The sequence below is a fragment of the Solanum pennellii genome, chromosome 4 (assembly GCF_001406875.1).
Source record: "Solanum pennellii chromosome 4, SPENNV200".
Taxonomy (NCBI): domain Eukaryota; kingdom Viridiplantae; phylum Streptophyta; class Magnoliopsida; order Solanales; family Solanaceae; genus Solanum; species Solanum pennellii.
This window is the reverse complement of record NC_028640.1, coordinates 6,193,110-6,210,859: the sequence shown is the minus strand read 5'-3', so window position 1 is coordinate 6,210,859 and position 17,750 is coordinate 6,193,110. Positions and strand designations below refer to the sequence as shown.

Genomic DNA, 17,750 nt, shown 5'->3' with positions numbered 1-17,750 from the left:
CGCTAGCCTTCTATCAGCCCCCCCTCCACTCCAACCCTGAATTTTTTTTAAAAGTTTTTTTTACTTTTATAATAAAATAAAACTAAATGAAGCATTTTCAGCATATTTCATCCAAAAAAAGACTGAAATATTTTCTCCGTATTAAATTCTTAAGTAAAGAACTATTTATTCATGAAATATGAGTAAAATATGGGTAAATTAGTATTTTATCCAACCCATTTTTTTTCCATATCAAATATGGGCGGGTTGAATGATTATCCATTTTATGTTTACCCATTTTCAACCCGCCCACGTTTGACCCTACCCGCCTATTTGCCATCACTAATTGCCGCCAAAAGTTATTTGTGTTGTCGTAATAATAGGTTGATTTCCATGAATTTTATGGGCCAAATAATACCATCAGACACTGTAGGGGTAGTAAGTAGTACTCCACCAATTTTTTTTTTAACCTTATTCTAGAATGGCACATATAGATATTGATGCAATAAAAAAATTTGAGAGACCTCAAGCATAAATAAGCTATCATTGGAGAGTATTTAATCAGAGGTCCTTACATCATAGATTAGAATTTTGAAAATAAAATTGTTATCAATAGAAATTGTTTTACTTGAACTATTTTATATAAAATTAAATTAATCGAGCTTCAAAATAAATATCAAATTATCGAGTAGAACATCTTTATATAACTATAGGCCAAAATACTTCTCCTATGAATTGTGAGATAAGTGGTAATAATTGATTCAAAGGTCTCTATTGCACCTAAGTGTCACAATGACTCAATGAATGCTGTATTTTGTTTCTTTTTTTCATCATTGGGTTGGGCACTTGAACTACTAATTTATTTTTTTATAATCATGGAAACTTTAGTTACTAATTGTATTTTATTATTAAAATATAAACAATAAGTCCTTTTTGGCTAAATAAAAACTATATAATTATAATATTTGTCTGTTACAAATTTTGGCTCTTCTCCTCCTTGTTGCTTAAAGTATTGCATTGTTGTAACAACTATCTTCATTTTTGGTAAAATAATAATCAACCAATCTCCATAAAAATAGAATTTCTATTATTACGAGTTTTTGATCAAAATCATTCTTAAAAACTATATCCTAACTTAAAGTACATTGTTAAAGTATCATTTTTAGCAAAAAACATTCTTCAAGTATTTTAAAGTGAACAATTTTCATCCTTTTATTTTAATTTATCAAAAATATTTGATATTAAAAATATTATTAGTTGAAATATGTTTCTTTTCAATTGAATATGCTAGAAGTGGCGTTTGTTGGAAACTTTCATTTCTAATAATGTAGAAAGAAACTCAAATGCGAGACATAATCAATATTTTGATCACTACAATATCAGATTGACCCAAAAATTTTATTGATCTAAATACAGTTTGGCTATGAAAAAAGTAAAGATTATTAAGCTACAGCTTCTTTCCGTTACTAAATAAGAAAAATAGCACCTTCCAAACTTTTTCTTTTTGCCTAAGCAATAATGTGTAAGATTTTAAATATTCTTTTCAGAAACTTCATATATAGCAAGTAATTAAATTATGCAGGAAAACTTTTATTGATAGTCACGTGACTGCTCATTTTTTTGTAGGATCCCTTAATTTTTTGAGGAAATTTAACATAAGCATGAAAATTGCTCACTTTCAAATACTTAAAGGATGTTTTCCGCTAATACTGATACTTGAAGGACGTAGTTTAAGTTTGGGGTATAGTTGAAGAATGTTTTTGGCAAAAACTCCTATTATTACCAATAACAAATTTAGAGATTTTGATCAAATATTTTGAAATTTTAATAAACTATTATGACAAAAAATATTACATAAATATATATTTTTATCATTAAAAGAATTTCCTTCTTTGTACAAAATGTGATTGAGCTTAGAATTTGATGTCTTATTATTCATAACATTCAAATCTTATTGAAATGTAACAACTACAAAAATTTCAAACCCAACTTATTTTTTTAATTTTTTTTTTTAAAAAATAAAATTGTTTGATAGTTTACCTGGCAGAAGAGTAAGATACCTGGACCCATTAAGCAACACACATAAAATATCATTTCATTTTCATTGAGAGTCACAAACTCAAAAAAATAATTAAAATCAGAATCTTTACAAACAAAGAAACTAAATGAACTCACAAAATAAATAAAAATAAAAAATAAAAAAATCTTTCCTATCCAAACTTCACACTCCCTCTTCTCTTTTTGCCCATAACTTATTATATGAAATCTAAGCTAACCAATAGGAACCCAAGAATCATCATCAAACATGACCCCAAATCAGATAGAGAAGACAACAAAAAAATGTACAAACTTTCATTTTCTTGTAAATGCACACCCTTGTTGCCACGTGTCCTTATGTTTCACCACTAAAAAAACTCAAAAAACATCTTATATTTTTCACTCAAATTCTCCAAAACTTCCATAACAGCCACTTATAACTCAAGAACCTCACTCTTCCTTAGAGAAGGAAAAAAAAAAGGAAGAAACTTTAGAGTTTCACTCAAAAATCTAGTCTTTTTTAGTAGGAAGTGTTAAAAATCAAAACTTTCTACAACCCAAGATTTTTTTTTTTGTTTTTACAAAGATTTGATTTTTCTTGGTTTTTGTGTACATTTTGTGTGTAATCAAGAAGCCAAAGAGGTTAAAGTTTGAATCTTTGTCAAGTTTTTGAGCTATGGCTTCTTTGGTTTCTTCACCATTTACATTACCAAACTCAAAAGTAGAACACCTTTCATCAATTTCTCAAAAGCATTACTTTCTTCACTCTTTTCTTCCCAAGAAAACAAGCCCCACTTTCTCAAAATCACCCAAAAAGTTCCAATGTAATGCTATTGGAAATGGTTTGTTTACACAAACAACTCAAGAAGTTAGGAGGATTGTACCAGAAAACCTTAAAGGTCTTGCTACTGTGAAGATAGTGTATGTGGTGTTGGAAGCTCAGTACCAATCAGCTCTCACTGCTGCTGTTCAGACACTGAACAAGAATGGTGAGTTTGCTTCTTTTGAGGTTGTGGGGTATTTGGTTGAGGAGCTTAGAGATGAGAATGCTTATAAAACTTTCTGTAAAGATCTTGAGGATGCAAATATCTTTATTGGGTCATTGATTTTTGTGGAAGAATTGGCTTTAAAGGTTAAGTCTGCAGTGGAGAAAGAAAGGGATAGGCTTGATGCTGTTCTTGTGTTTCCATCAATGCCTGAAGTGATGAGGCTGAACAAGTTGGGATCTTTTAGTATGTCTCAGTTGGGGCAATCAAAAAGTCCATTTTTTCAGCTTTTCAAGAAGAAGAAATCTTCTGCTGGTTTTTCTGATCAGATGTTGAAGCTTGTGAGGACATTACCTAAGGTCTTGAAGTACTTGCCAAGTGACAAGGCTCAAGATGCTAGGTTGTATATACTAAGTTTGCAGTTTTGGCTTGGAGGTTCACCTGATAATTTGGTGAATTTCTTGAAAATGGTGTCTGGTTCTTATGTTCCTGCATTAAAAGGGGTGAAAATGGACTATTCGGATCCTGTTTTGTACTTGGATAGTGGAATTTGGCACCCTTTGGCTCCTTGTATGTATGATGATGTGAAGGAGTATTTGAATTGGTATGCAACAAGGAGGGATACTAATGAGAAACTCAAGAGTTCTAGTGCTCCTGTTATTGGGCTTGTTTTGCAAAGGAGTCATATTGTCACTGGTGATGAAAGTCACTATGTGGCTGTGATCATGGAATTAGAGGCAAGAGGGGCTAAAGTTATCCCAATTTTCGCCGGGGGGCTAGACTTTTCCGGGCCAGTTGAGAGATACTTCATTGATCCCATCACAAAGAAGCCTTTTGTAAATTCAGTAGTATCACTTACTGGTTTTGCTCTTGTTGGAGGGCCAGCAAGACAGGACCATCCAAGGGCTATCGAGGCATTGACGAAGCTTGATGTGCCTTACATTGTGGCGTTGCCTTTGGTCTTCCAGACAACAGAAGAATGGTTGAACAGCACTTTGGGGTTGCACCCAATTCAGGTGGCTCTACAAGTTGCTCTACCTGAGCTGGATGGAGGCATGGAGCCTATCGTATTCTCTGGACGGGATCCAAGAACAGGCAAGTGTCCTTTTGTCATGTTGATTACAGTTTCTATTTGACATGAATTGCAAATTCTATGTTTAGTTTGATTAGTTTTTGCTCAACATTACTAACTTTTACAGCTTATTTCCTTTCATTACTTGAAATATGCAGGGAAATCACATGCTCTTCACAAAAGAGTTGAGCAGCTATGCACCAGGGCAATCAAATGGGGAGAGCTGAAGAGAAAATCAAAGGTATTTGTTCTTTTCATGTTAATTTAGATTAAATGATAAGATCTGTTTTGTAGCTTTAAGGTAATGTTCTGGCTAATTAGAACTATTTCACAAATGTGATTAGGTCAATCACTTGCAAATACTGATTAACATGGATCCATTTATTTGAGTTAGTGGGAATAAATTGTTGACCATTAGTAGAACTCACTTATCTGGTACTAGTACTTAGAAATACTATTTGATGTAGACAAGTTTTAGAGTTCCCTTCTAGTATTTAAACTTTGAATACTTTCTTGAGTACTTCAGCAAGTCAAGTGAACTCTATTTGATGTAGACAAGTTTAAGAGTTCCTCTTTTCTACTATTTAAAGGTGTAATACATAAATAGACACTCAAACTTGGCCTCAGCTCCCAAGTAAGCACTCCAACTTTGAGAGTGCAATATCTCAACACCTCAACTTGGTCTCAACTAGAATCTAAACACTCCAACTTGTCCCACTGTTGTCATGGACACCCGAAATTGGCGTGACACATAAATTTTGAAGGTGTATAGATGATCATGTTGTAAGTTAGTGGTCGACTGACACAGTGGATGAGTTGAGCTGTCTAGATGTGTATACTCAAAGTTGGAGTGTTTACTCGTTAGTTGAAGCCAAGTTTGAGTGTCTTTTTACGTATTATCCTTATTTAAATTTTACCACTTTCATTAGGACTTCAGCAAGTACAATGAACTCTATTTGATGTAGACAAGTTCAAGATTTCCCTTCTTCTATTATTTAAACTTTTTATCACTTTCATTAGCACTTAAGCGAGTGCCATGAACTCTAAAATTCATGTTTTGATGTCTTTATCATGACCACAAATTGCAAATCAGGATAAAATTCTCATACGAAACCAAAACTTTTTAAGGTCAGAACTGTTACAATTTCCTATTTGCTCGGATTCTCCAAAAATATTGTCACACTCGTGTTGGATCTTCAAAATGCACTACTTTTGAAGGATACGACATGCATTTGGTAGCATTTTTAAAGAGTCTGAGCAATATAAATGATTTCTGCATATGATAATCATAGACCAAAGGGACAACAATATCAAAATGTTGATCAGTAATTCTCCTTCAATGTGTATTATGATCTTTGTCAGCAAGATTTGTTCAGTGGATTCATAAATCTGATTATGTTGTTTATAGCAATTGTCTAAATTGTTTTCTGCTACTGATGCTCAATATAACTGAACATTGTGTAGGCTGAGAAGAAGTTGGCAATCACTGTTTTCAGCTTTCCCCCAGACAAAGGCAATGTCGGAACTGCTGCATACTTGAATGTCTTTGCCTCCATATACTCTGTTCTCAAAGATCTCAAGAAAGATGGCTACAACGTTGAGGGGCTACCTGAAACTTCTGCTGAACTGATTGAAGAAGTAATTCATGACAAAGAAGCTCAGTTCAGCAGTCCAAATCTTAACGTAGCTTACAAGATGAATGTCCGAGAATACCAGAAGCTAACCCCCTATGCCACTGCTCTTGAAGAGAACTGGGGGAAAGCACCTGGTAATCTGAACTCTGATGGAGAGAACCTCTTGGTATATGGAAAACAGTACGGAAATGTATTTATCGGTGTTCAGCCTACATTTGGATACGAAGGTGACCCAATGAGACTTCTGTTCTCCAAATCAGCTAGCCCTCACCATGGTTTTGCTGCATACTATTCCTTTGTGGAGAAAATTTTCAAAGCTGATGCAGTTCTCCACTTTGGTACTCATGGTTCTCTTGAGTTCATGCCAGGAAAACAGGTGGGAATGAGCGACGCATGTTTCCCAGATAGTCTCATTGGAAACATTCCAAATGTCTATTACTATGCAGCAAATAATCCATCCGAAGCAACTATTGCCAAACGAAGGAGTTATGCGAATACCATTAGCTACTTGACTCCCCCTGCTGAGAATGCCGGACTCTACAAGGGACTCAAGCAGCTTAGTGAGCTCATTGCTTCGTACCAATCACTGAAAGACTCAGGTCGTGGCCCTCAGATTGTGAGCTCTATCATTAGTACTGCTAGACAGTGTAATCTTGACAAGGACGTTGATCTTCCAGATGAAGAGAAGGAAATAGATGCCAAAGAACGTGACCTTGTGGTAGGAAAAGTATATGCTAAGATTATGGAGATTGAGTCTCGTCTTCTGCCCTGCGGACTTCACATCATTGGTGAACCTCCAACCGCCATGGAGGCAGTTGCCACTCTTGTCAACATTGCTGCATTGGACCGTGCTGAAGATGATATTTCTTCCCTTCCATCTATTCTGGCTGCCACAGTTGGCAGAAACATTGAGGAGATCTATCGAGGAAATGACAATGGAGTCTTGCGAGATGTGGAGCTGCTTCGTCAAATTACTGAGGCATCACGTGGAGCAATATCAGCCTTCGTTGAACGCTCAACCAACAGCAAGGGTCAGGTTGTTGACAATTCTGACAAGCTGACCTCACTCCTTGGTTTTGCTATTAATGAACCATGGATCCAGTATTTATCAAACACCCAATTCTACAGAGCTGATAGGGAAAAGCTCAGAGTCCTGTTTCAGTTCTTGGGAGAGTGTCTGAAGCTAATTGTGGCTAATAACGAGGTGGGAAGCTTGAAACAGGCTCTTGAAGGGAAATATGTTGAACCAGGTCCTGGAGGGGATCCAATCAGAAATCCAAAAGTTTTGCCTACAGGGAAAAACATCCATGCTTTGGACCCACAGGCTATTCCCACAACAGCAGCACTGCAGAGCGCCAAGATAGTGGTTGAAAGATTGTTGGAGAGGCAAAAGATTGACAACGGGGGCAAGTACCCGGAAACTGTTGCTCTGGTGCTTTGGGGAACAGATAACATCAAGACTTATGGAGAGTCGTTGGCACAGGTTATGTGGATGATTGGTGTTAGGCCAGTTGCAGACACACTTGGACGCGTTAACCGAGTGGAACCAGTTAGTCTTGAAGAGCTTGGAAGGCCTAGAGTTGATGTTGTTGTCAACTGCTCCGGGGTGTTCAGGGATCTCTTCATCAATCAGGTATTGGTCTATCCTCCTTTTCTACTGATTCTGCACTGGATTGGTACATTAGTGCATGTCAGATCATTACTTATCATTTGTTTTGTTTTGTATACAGATGAATCTCCTTGACCGAGGAATCAAGATGGTTGCTGAGCTTGATGAACCGGAAGACCAAAACTTTGTCAGGAAACATGCACTAGAACAGGCAAAAACACTCGGAATTGATGTCCGTGAAGCAGCTACTAGGGTCTTCTCAAATGCTTCGGGTTCTTACTCTTCCAACATCAACCTTGCTGTTGAGAACTCATCATGGAACGACGAGAAGCAACTTCAAGACATGTACTTGAGCCGAAAGTCATTTGCATTTGACTGTGATGCTCCTGGTGCTGGCATGATGGAGAAGAGGAAAGTTTTTGAGATGGCTCTAAGCACAGCTGATGCCACGTTCCAGAACCTCGACTCATCAGAAATTTCACTCACAGACGTTAGTCACTACTTCGATTCAGATCCAACCAACCTCGTTCAGAACCTCAGGAAGGATGGCAAGAAACCTAGTGCATACATTGCTGACACCACCACTGCTAATGCTCAGGTGAGTGTTATCACTTGATGGATAACTTGAAAGATGTTAACTCATGAAGTTGATAGAGGTCGTTTATTTTATGTCTAATGCCTCTATCTGTGATGATTCAGGTACGTACGTTGTCTGAGACTGTGAGGCTAGATGCAAGGACAAAGTTGTTGAACCCCAAGTGGTATGAAGGCATGCTGTCCACTGGCTACGAGGGTGTTCGTGAGATTGAGAAACGATTGACCAACACAGTGGGGTGGAGTGCAACTTCAGGCCAAGTTGACAATTGGGTGTATGAAGAAGCCAACACAACATTCATCAAAGATGAAGAGATGTTGAACAGGCTTATGAACACAAATCCAAATTCTTTCAGGAAGTTGCTTCAGACATTCTTGGAGGCCAACGGGCGTGGATACTGGGACACTTCTGAAGAGAACATTGAGAAACTCAAGCAATTGTACTCAGAAGTCGAAGACAAGATTGAAGGAATCGACCGATAAATGTATAGCTAAATATATCATCTCTGATTATTGTTTGTTTCTGCTACAGGATAATAAGATCCTTTCTGCTTCCTAACAATTTCTGATGTGAATTCCTTTGATAGTCCCCAGTGTAATTTTTGTTCATCTTTTGGGGATGTCTTTCTACCTCTATGAGAAAAATACTGCTTCCATATGTTCAAATTTGATCTTGAAAGTTGCAACTGCCTTCATGCTCTAATTTTTTCTTTGTTTTCCCACCTGTGATGAGCAGTACCCGCTCTCTGAGGCCTAACTAATTTGGAATCACGTCAGAAAGTCCCACTTTGAAACGAATGAGTATTTCAGCAAAACAAACGCTGAAATGCCCAAATACAAGATGTATACCCAAAATGACGAAAACCTACAAAAGAATACTCAAGTATCTTCAATATTGCACTTTGAAGATCTTCTAATCGAGTATGTATCGAAGGGATGTCAAGGGTGTGCTCTCTCTAACAACTTTAAATTTTTCGATCAGATGTCCCACGCTTCACGTAAGGCATGATAACTGCTGTTTTGGGACATTTGTAGTCATCTGTTGGACACATCAAGATGAAAAGTGTTCAACCAATCTTGATTTCTCATATGTAAGAAACTGAAGATGTATAAAAGATTTCTCTGTAGAAACAAAGTATTCAAAAGCAAAATGAAAATCAGAAGAAAGCTTGCACTGTTTTCTCCTTCAATTCTCTTAGCCACAAAATTTTTAAGAGTTAAAACAGTATTACAACAAAAATCTACAAGAGCACAAAACCCCTTCTTTCACCCCATTTTCCCCCTACTAATGAAAGGTACAAAAGAATAGTAGAATTCAGCTGCACATAAACTTTACATGTTTTACATTTTCCCTGTGAGACTCTTCAAGTATCTATCATTACACTATACCAACTCCATTAACAGGGGGTCACCTGCTGCCATAACTCTGATCAGCTTTATGAACTCTTGCTCACTTGACACTTTCCATGGGTGAATTGCAGGTGCCTCAGCTGAATAGAATGTCGTTAAATTGCCAGGAGACTTCTTCTTGTAAATCATTGAATTCAATACTGAATCGAAATTCTGTGGAGAATCCATAGCCGTAAAAAACATTGGCATTGCAACCTTATGATGCACGTCTAGATTCCCTACTAGATTAACGAGGTCGACAAAGTCGGATACAAAACGACGGGGGATGTAGAATATCTCCGAACTGCATATCGTCAAGGTCTCGTCACTTCTCATTGTCTCTTTGTAATTGACTTGCAAATGTACCGGCATTGTTGCTACCACTTTCTTAACAACGGCAGCTTGCTTCACAAACCAGTCCGATTTGTTAGCTACTGGAACAGCGTGCCATGACTTGGATATCTATACGCAAAAGAAAGAAATGAGACGCCTATTGCTTGTGTATTTGGGTAGGACAGGTTTGAGAGTTAATCATTTGCAACGATAAATTAAGAACTTCAAAAAAAATCCCTTTTCCCTCTCTCCCTGGAGGCAGTTGGATGATCAAGCAAGTGCGCTTTAGCCACAAGTAAAAACTCAAGCTATGTCTAAACACATCATAGGATGGAACTCTTTCCTCATGACGATGGTCTCGGGTTTCTTATACATTATCTCCTCTCCAAGCCGAATAAAGAAATAAAGAACCTTACATATATTATTCTACATATATACTGGATGTCGATGATTAGAGTAGACGGTTAGTAGGTAGCCGAGTGTTACCGCACTTCATTTGGGAGAGGCAGGGGGATAGCCTCATCTACTCCACTGCTACTAGTAGTAGTTAGTAGTCGGAGTTTCAAATTCTCCAATGTGTGGTACTATCTGCTACTTCACTTGCTTTGTATCTTGCTACCATATTTCCTTGCTTCGAAAACTTCTCTTTTGAGATGAAGGTATATCGGAAACATCCTCCCTAAGGATAAGGTCTGCTTACATCCTACCCTACCCAGACCCACTTGGAGTGTTGTTATGTATACTTCCCTCTAAATTCCCTTTGAGTAACAGCAAGAAGTACAAGTAACAGAAGAAACCAGTGAACAGTAAATTTCTTTAGTTTAGCCATAAAAAGTAGGAATTGGCTGAATCTGTAACAAGTAACAATTAGTAGAAACCTTCCACTAAATACCAAAAATAAGGACTTCATATTTGTACTTGCCTTGTTTCCTATCCAGAGCTTTGACTTATCTGCTTGAAGTAAGTTCCAGTAATTAAGGATAGTATTGTCCTGGAGAAATAGAAAGCCTTCTGCACTAGTATATCTATCAAGTATCTTTGGTGCATACCTGAAACAGAATTTGCCAACAGTGTATTTAATCAAGAATGTTTCTAGGATACAAATTGAACTAACATGATTGACTGCAGGCAATTCGACAACATGAAACCACATATTCCCTTAAAAAGGTGACAGTGTGGAGCTTTAAATAATACGTAATAAATAACATGTGCAAGCATGGATAGAGGGTACTGGAAAAAATACTCATTTCAGACGAGAGGTCGTTATACATTAATAAAAGTAGGGAGTATAGAGAAGCATTAAATGGAAAAATATGGTCAATGAGGATTTATATAGCTTCTCTCAAATCATTTGAGACTGAGGAATTGTTGATGTCTCATACAAAAGAAATGCTCGCAAACACTCATTTTCTTTTTTGCTTTTTTTAAGTAGAACATTTTTTTTCATGGTTGGAGATATAATTCAGTAAATAAATTCTCTAGCAGCTTCGACTTTTAGGGCATCTCCAACCCAGAACACCAAACTTTTACTCTAAGAAGAAATATTATCTTTATATTTTTTCTCTCGTCAATATGATATAATTATTTTTATTTCATTTACATTTTCAAAAATGTTATATAATAATAATAATATTAAAATAATAAAAAAGTGATGAATAGTGTCACACTAAATTTGATGCGACACTATTCACACACGAAAATAGTGTTGGGTTGGAGATGATCTTAGATGAGATTATCACACACTTTAATTTGGTATCATCCAATGTTCAAGTCTCACGTTCACCCATTAAAAAGCAATCCGGTGCACTAAGCTCCCATTCACCGCTACCCATTATCAAAAAAGAGTTTCCACATGCTTGGTAAATGAATCAAACATGCACGTGAAGGGGCGTGTTGAAGATGTATCGAAGTAAACAAAAGTGTGAACTCTCTAGCAGCATAGGCTTTTAGATGAGGTGGTCACACACGTCAATAATAGTATTTTTGCATATGTTACCACTTCTTTTTTTTTGAAAATGTTAAAGTTGTATTCTTCAGCATTAAGGTATGCTGGCTGCCTCCAAAAAGTTACAAGCTAAAACCATAATTACATAGATCCTAGGAAATCTACCAACTGTTCTGCTACTTCTATACCCTCTTCTTTACACAAAAAAAACAACTGATTTACTGCTAGCACTGATTTACTGGTTGGTATAACAAGAGTCACAAATTGCAACAGGTACATACCAAAGTTTTATTAGAAACTGAATTAGATTATGAAGCAAAGGAATAAAGTGTTTTAAGAAAAGTGTCCATTACATTTAATGAGCTTTCAACAATCAAAGAGACAAGTTATAAGTTTTCACTCTTGCATGACGACACTCAGTGAGCTCACTGATTTATCTTATGATCACCTCTACCAAAACAAATGAAAGAAATGTACACCAAACAAAAAAGATTTGAAAAAAAGGTTATAATTCAATCGATGATATGCTTTATACGCTAACAAGGCAGAGCAAGTTCATACTGACTACCCCCTCTGTACAGAACAACAACAACACACCCAAGTGAGCTCTAAGGAAGGTAAAGTGTACGCAAACCTTACCCCTACCTTGGAGGTAGAGAGGCTGTTTCCGATACCCCTCAGCTCAAAGGATACATGTCCAGGTTTGAACAATGGACCTCTTAGAAGTTAACAAAACTGTGAACCAATCAGTCCAAAGAACCATATACCCCCGTCTATACAAAAACCATAACTTATTACCATAAAAACTAAAATTTTAAGAGTGACTAACCTGTACATATAATCCAAATTTCCTTTTTCAACGGCAAGATCTCCATTCTTCTGGTCAGACAATATGATAACTGTCTTAAATATCCTGCCATATAGCAATCTCCACTCCAAGGCAGTTCGTTCAACAGGTCCACTACAAAAGATTATGAGCACAACATTGCCAAAATTCTTCCTCCACTTAATCAAATTGGCGATTTCATAATTCACTGTACCAATCTCTTCTACCCCAAGATGCACAGATGGCAACTTCTGAGGTACAAATTCCTTCCTGTCACCATGGCCTATGCTTGCCCTTGGCCGATCCAACTCTAAAGCCATTAGCCGAGGCTGCATGTACCCAACAGCAAGCAGATCTTGAAGCCATGCAGCAGTGAACTTGACATCTTGCACCGTCCAAAAGCCTTCTTCAGCCATTGCATAGCTTAACTCCAAAATCTTTTCAAACAACCTGTGTTTACTGGATCTCCACGCTACCAAAAACTTTGTTAAACGGCCAACATTCACGTGTAGATCTTTCTCTTCTGAAAAAGGGTATCCCTCGATTCTATCATACCGATGGATAGTGGGAGGATACACCACAACATACCCACCAATCTCCCATAACATCCTCTGTGTCCAATATCCTCTTAAAACATCAGAAGCCATTGTACTAACAGAAACTGGGAGCATCAAACCCCAAAATGCAGATGAATGAAAAAGCGTATTAAATGAATTAACCGGAACCATCATACCCTGGGGCAATGCCACTTTCGGGGCATGCTCATCAAATCTAATATCAAATGCTTCAAACCCTGCCTTCCTAGTAAAATAGAACACCGAATCCACATCCGGTAAACCATTTGAGATCCCTTGCTGGATAAGCTGCTTTCCACCAAAAATCTCAGTATAAAACTCCTCATGTCCAATTTCACCCACATTTTCCAATGGCAAACCTCTCGGCCAAACAGACCGTTGCCCAAAATGGATATACGGGTTCACCACAGTCCTATTAGGATTATCATGACTATACTGCAAAATCACCTCTTGCCTAGCATCCTCACCAATCAATTCAACATCAAAATGTTTACCAATATCATCATTAATCACATCACCACGATCATCCACATCCAAAATCTTTTTAGCACCATGTTGTATAGCAAACAAATAACCAACAGTCTTTCTAACATAAGAATCATAAGGCAAGTAATCTACAACCCTGAATCCTAACTTAGCTTGCATTTCCAAAGACAAGAAAATTGTACCTTTCAAGTTCCAATCTTTAGGAGTTTTCGAGTTCCCAACTGCAAGAACCTGCCACCCTTTGATCCTCCCAAGCTTTCTAAGCGAATCCGACGGGTAATCTGAAACAGAAACCACAACCCATTTCTCAGATCGAAAATTTGCATAAGGAGTAGACTTATCTAAGATAGCTGGTATATTATTCCAGTTGATTTTAGGGAACTCAGGTCTGATGGAGTGAGTTTGAGTTGACTGTAAGCAAAGGAGAGTAGTGGTATCACCAGCAGCACTACGAAGGTAGAAGAAAATAGCAATGGTAGAGATTAAGAGCAAAATGGTGAGGATTTTGTAAAGATTTTCAGAAACCCATGTAGAAAAATCAAGATTCTTGGCTCCATTGAAACGATTTGGGGTTCTTGATAGAGGTATTGATGATCTTTCTCTGATGGGTTTTGGTCCTTTTGGTGATTTAGAAATACCATCTTCACGATCTTGGACTAACATTGAAACCCCACAACCTCAATTTTACACACACACAAGAGTAAAAATGAGAGCTTTATGTTCTTTTTGAGTTCTTGAAACTCAAGTGTTAAAGATTCTTCAATCTAGCATTTGACTTAAACTGAAAATGCTAAAAAGTTTGTGTTTTTGAGTATTTTGCCGACAAGGGATGGGAGGGGTGGGGTGTGGGGTTCCTTTAGCTTGAAGGTTAACTTCAGTTGGGGTAGTTTGGTGAGAGGTGCACTTTTGGACTCTACCATTTCTACTTTTTTTGTTAATTATGTTTGTTGATTTGGAGATTGGGTGGCCAATAACTCAAGAATAGACAAATCAACTAACTTGACAAAACGATTTGGTGTAGCGGATGAAATTGTCTTTCTTTTATCAGATTTTTTTATTTCGAATGATGGAAATGAAATAATAATATTGACACAAAGAATTTTTCCTTAAATAAACCCTATGCGATAAGAATCTTAATTAGTCGTATTTTACTTGAATCAGTGATGTAATTAGAAATTTTATCGAGGGTGTGTTAGTAGAAAGGTAGAAACCTAAAAAAAAAAAAAAGGTAGAAACCTACTATAAAATGAAAGAGCATCATGAGAATTTGTAATATATAAAGAACTTTTTGTTAAGAAAATTTTGTAAATTTTGAATTTTCAACTTTATGATTTGTTTACTATTATTTTTAATAAATAAATATATTGTAAAAATTGATTATTTATTTTTACATAATTTCTGAAAGCTATTTATTAGGAAATTCTTAGATCAGAAAAGAAGAGTTAAAACATTTCCTTATTTGATAAAGAATTAGACTTAGCTTTCTTTAGTTTGAGTAAAAGTAATATGCAAAAAATCAAAATGGGAATTGAACCCCCCAACCAATAACACTAGCATGAGCAACATTTAGACCATGCCTCTCAGATATATCAAGGTGTCCAAATCAAAGGAAATATTCACTTTAAACAGGGTTTGAGCTATTATATACACGATATAATTTTTCGATGAAGGGTGTTAATTGAACACCTTGGAGACACTGTAGCTCTGTCACTAACTCGAAACTGAAAGAAAATGATTTGGTGCAACATATAGGACTGCTTCTTTCTTAATCAGAAAATTTGATTTCAAGCGTTGAAAATGAAATAATACTTGACAAAAAGAGTTTCTCTTGAATGAACCCTCGAACTTCACTCGAACACATAATGAAAATGATTCGGTGTAGCGATAGATTTGCGTCTTTCTTAATCAAAAGTTTGATTTTCGAGTGTTGGAGATGAAATAATACTTGACAGAAAGAGTTTTTGCTAATGAACCCTACGTGATAAAAAATTTAATTAATAAGTTCACTCAAACACCGAATGTAAATGATCTCGGGAATAGAATTGCTTCTTTCATAATTAAAAGTTTGATTTCGAGTGTTGGGGGATAAAAAAATGCTTGAAAGGAAGAGTCTATTCTAAATGAACCCTACACGACAAAAATCTTGAACTTCACTCGAACACTAAATAAAATAATTTGGTGCAACTGATAGAACTACTTCCTTCTTAATAAGAAGTTTTGATTTCGAGTGTTGGAGATGAAATAATACTTCACTGGAGGAGCTTTCTTGAATGAACCCTACGCGACAAGAATTTTAATTAGTCGAACTTCACTCGAACAATGAATAAAAATGATCCGGTACAGCTAATAGAATTGCTTCTTTCTTAATCATAAATTTTAATATCGAGTGTTGGAGATGAATCTTACTTGACGGGAAGAGTTTCTCCTAAATGAACCCAATAATACTTGGCATCAAGAGTTTCTCCTAAATGAACTTTACGCAACAAAAATCTTAATTAGTCGAACTTCACTCAAACACTAAATAAAAATAATTTGGTGCATCAGATGAAATTGCTTTCCTCTTAATCGAAAGTTTTAATTTCGAGTATTGAAGATAAAATAATACTTAATAGGAAAAGTTTCTCCTGAATGAATCTATGTAACAAAAATATTAATTAATCGAACTTCACTTCAACACTAAATGAAAAACAAACTAACTCAAAAGATAAAAGAAAGAAGAAATCAACTCAATGGATGAAAACATAAAAGTCAAGAAACAGAGAGGCAAAAGAGAACATAACTTGAGGTGTAAGTTATTTATTAGGAAAATTAAGGTTAATATTGGAAGGTTTTCACATAAGTTTACAAAGAATTTCAAATTACTTAAAGAAAATGAACCATCTATAATAAGAAAATATATGACTTATTTTGACTGAGAATCTAAATTTGTTTACGTCTTAACGACAATTAATTAGAAATTTTATAATTGATAGTGTAGAATTAAAGAAGAGATTGAACAAGCTTTTTAAAAAATATGACCAAAGTTTAAACACTATAGATCAAAATTGATACATTACTCTTGTAAACTAATTACTTTTTGTTGGGATTTAGCAAGTGTGAATGAGAAAAGAAAAGAGAAAATATGAAAAGTGAGGTAACTACTTTGGAGAGAAAATGAAAATTCATTTGCAAAGTGCAAATGAAAAGTCATTTCTCCCATATCGGCAAAAGAAAGGGAAATTGTTGTCCTTATAGAAGGAAACACTTCCATTACTTCTTAAAGAGCTAAGAAGAAGATGCCCCCTCAAGCCGTCGTCGTCGTCGCTCGCTCGGCCTCGGATTTGGATTTGGCAAATGATGTGATTGATTGATAAATTTTTTGGACAAAATTTATTTAATCAGTTTTTGTTAAATCAAATAAATTCTGGTAACGGTAACATTTTTATTTTAATCTCTTATAAATTTGCAGGTAACGGTAACATTCCGAAAAGTTGTTACTCTTTCCGAAAAGTCGTTATTTTCCTAACAGACACAATTTTCCGAAAAGTTGTTATTTTTTCCAAAAGACACAACTTTCTGGATAAAATGGGTCTGAACAGATTTCACTGAACAAACATGTTCCTTGCTGAAAATGGCTATAAAAGGAAGTCAATTTTTGATTTTTTAAAAACACTGAAAATTTTTTCCTTCTCTACATTTATTTTTCTCTCAAATAAAATTAAAGTGTCGATCGACTGAGTATGTGTGACTTGTTGTTGTTCTTAAGTTCGTTGAAGTTAAAGAAGTTTGAGGTACCGCTATTTCTTTAACAGGTTTAATCCATTTTATCTTGGGAGAAGTTAATCCATAACATTGGGTACAGTGAGGGGATTAAATTTCTTAAGGACACACAGTAGTTTCTGTGGACTCGGATTAATTCTTGTATTTTATATTTTTTCTGCTTCATCTTATTTCTGTTTCTGTTTATTAACCTTATAAATACAGGTTATTGTAAGAATAACAATCTTAAGAAATTTATCAGTTTCTGTATTTGAGGTTCCTGGAGATTAAAACCTTTATGGTTTTCTACTCTGCTTGAATTTTTAAAATTCATTCGATTAACGATTAAAAGAACATAAAAACTTTATCGTTAAATCAGAAACAGTTTGTGTAAACATTTGTTATTTACTGTTAGTATTTCAAATACTTAACTTATCTGCCATTTGTGACAGAAAAAAAAAAGACTAATTCAAGTCAAACAAATGCTGGAACAGTAAGTGCTGCAACAACAACGGTTGCACATAATCGTTCAAATGCTGCCTTAGCA

General features: G+C 35.8%; 2 protein-coding genes across 2 annotated transcripts; one reads left to right on the top strand and one right to left on the bottom strand.

Annotated features, from left to right (window-relative positions):
- The first annotated feature begins 2,418 nt into the window (after positions 1-2,418).
- LOC107017092 (magnesium-chelatase subunit ChlH, chloroplastic) lies at positions 2,419-8,600 on the top strand. Its single transcript, XM_015217369.2, has 5 exons — positions 2,419-4,097; positions 4,233-4,315; positions 5,539-7,341; positions 7,439-7,915; positions 8,017-8,600. Exons 1-5 carry the CDS (start codon positions 2,693-2,695, stop codon positions 8,392-8,394), a joined length of 4,146 nt encoding a protein of 1,381 aa, XP_015072855.1. The 5' UTR covers positions 2,419-2,692; the 3' UTR covers positions 8,395-8,600.
- A 447-nt stretch (positions 8,601-9,047) lies between these two features.
- Positions 9,048-14,356, bottom strand: LOC107017093 (probable glycosyltransferase STELLO2). The gene is made up of 3 exons (XM_015217370.1): positions 12,408-14,356; positions 10,556-10,682; positions 9,048-9,762 (listed from the first exon to the last, which is right to left on the bottom strand). The coding sequence occupies exons 1-3, from the start codon at positions 14,126-14,128 to the stop codon at positions 9,295-9,297; spliced, it is 2,316 nt and encodes a 771-aa protein (XP_015072856.1). The 5' UTR covers positions 14,129-14,356; the 3' UTR covers positions 9,048-9,294.
- Positions 14,357-17,750: the final 3,394 nt, after the last annotated feature.

Coding starts and splice junctions, on each gene's coding strand:
- LOC107017092 (XM_015217369.2), top strand. CDS start 2,693: ATGGCTTCTTTGGTTTCTTCACCATTTACATTACCAAACTCAAAAGTA. Junction 7,342..7,438: donor GGGATCTCTTCATCAATCAG/GTATTGGTCTAT, acceptor TTTTGTATACAG/ATGAATCTCCTTGACCGAGG. Junction 7,916..8,016: donor CCACCACTGCTAATGCTCAG/GTGAGTGTTATC, acceptor GTGATGATTCAG/GTACGTACGTTGTCTGAGAC.
- LOC107017093 (XM_015217370.1), bottom strand. CDS start 14,128: ATGTTAGTCCAAGATCGTGAAGATGGTATTTCTAAATCACCAAAAGGA. Junction 10,683..12,407: donor AATTTGGATTATATGTACAG/GTTAGTCACTCT, acceptor ATTCTGTTTCAG/GTATGCACCAAAGATACTTG. Junction 9,763..10,555: donor AGCTCTGGATAGGAAACAAG/GCAAGTACAAAT, acceptor TTTTGCGTATAG/ATATCCAAGTCATGGCACGC.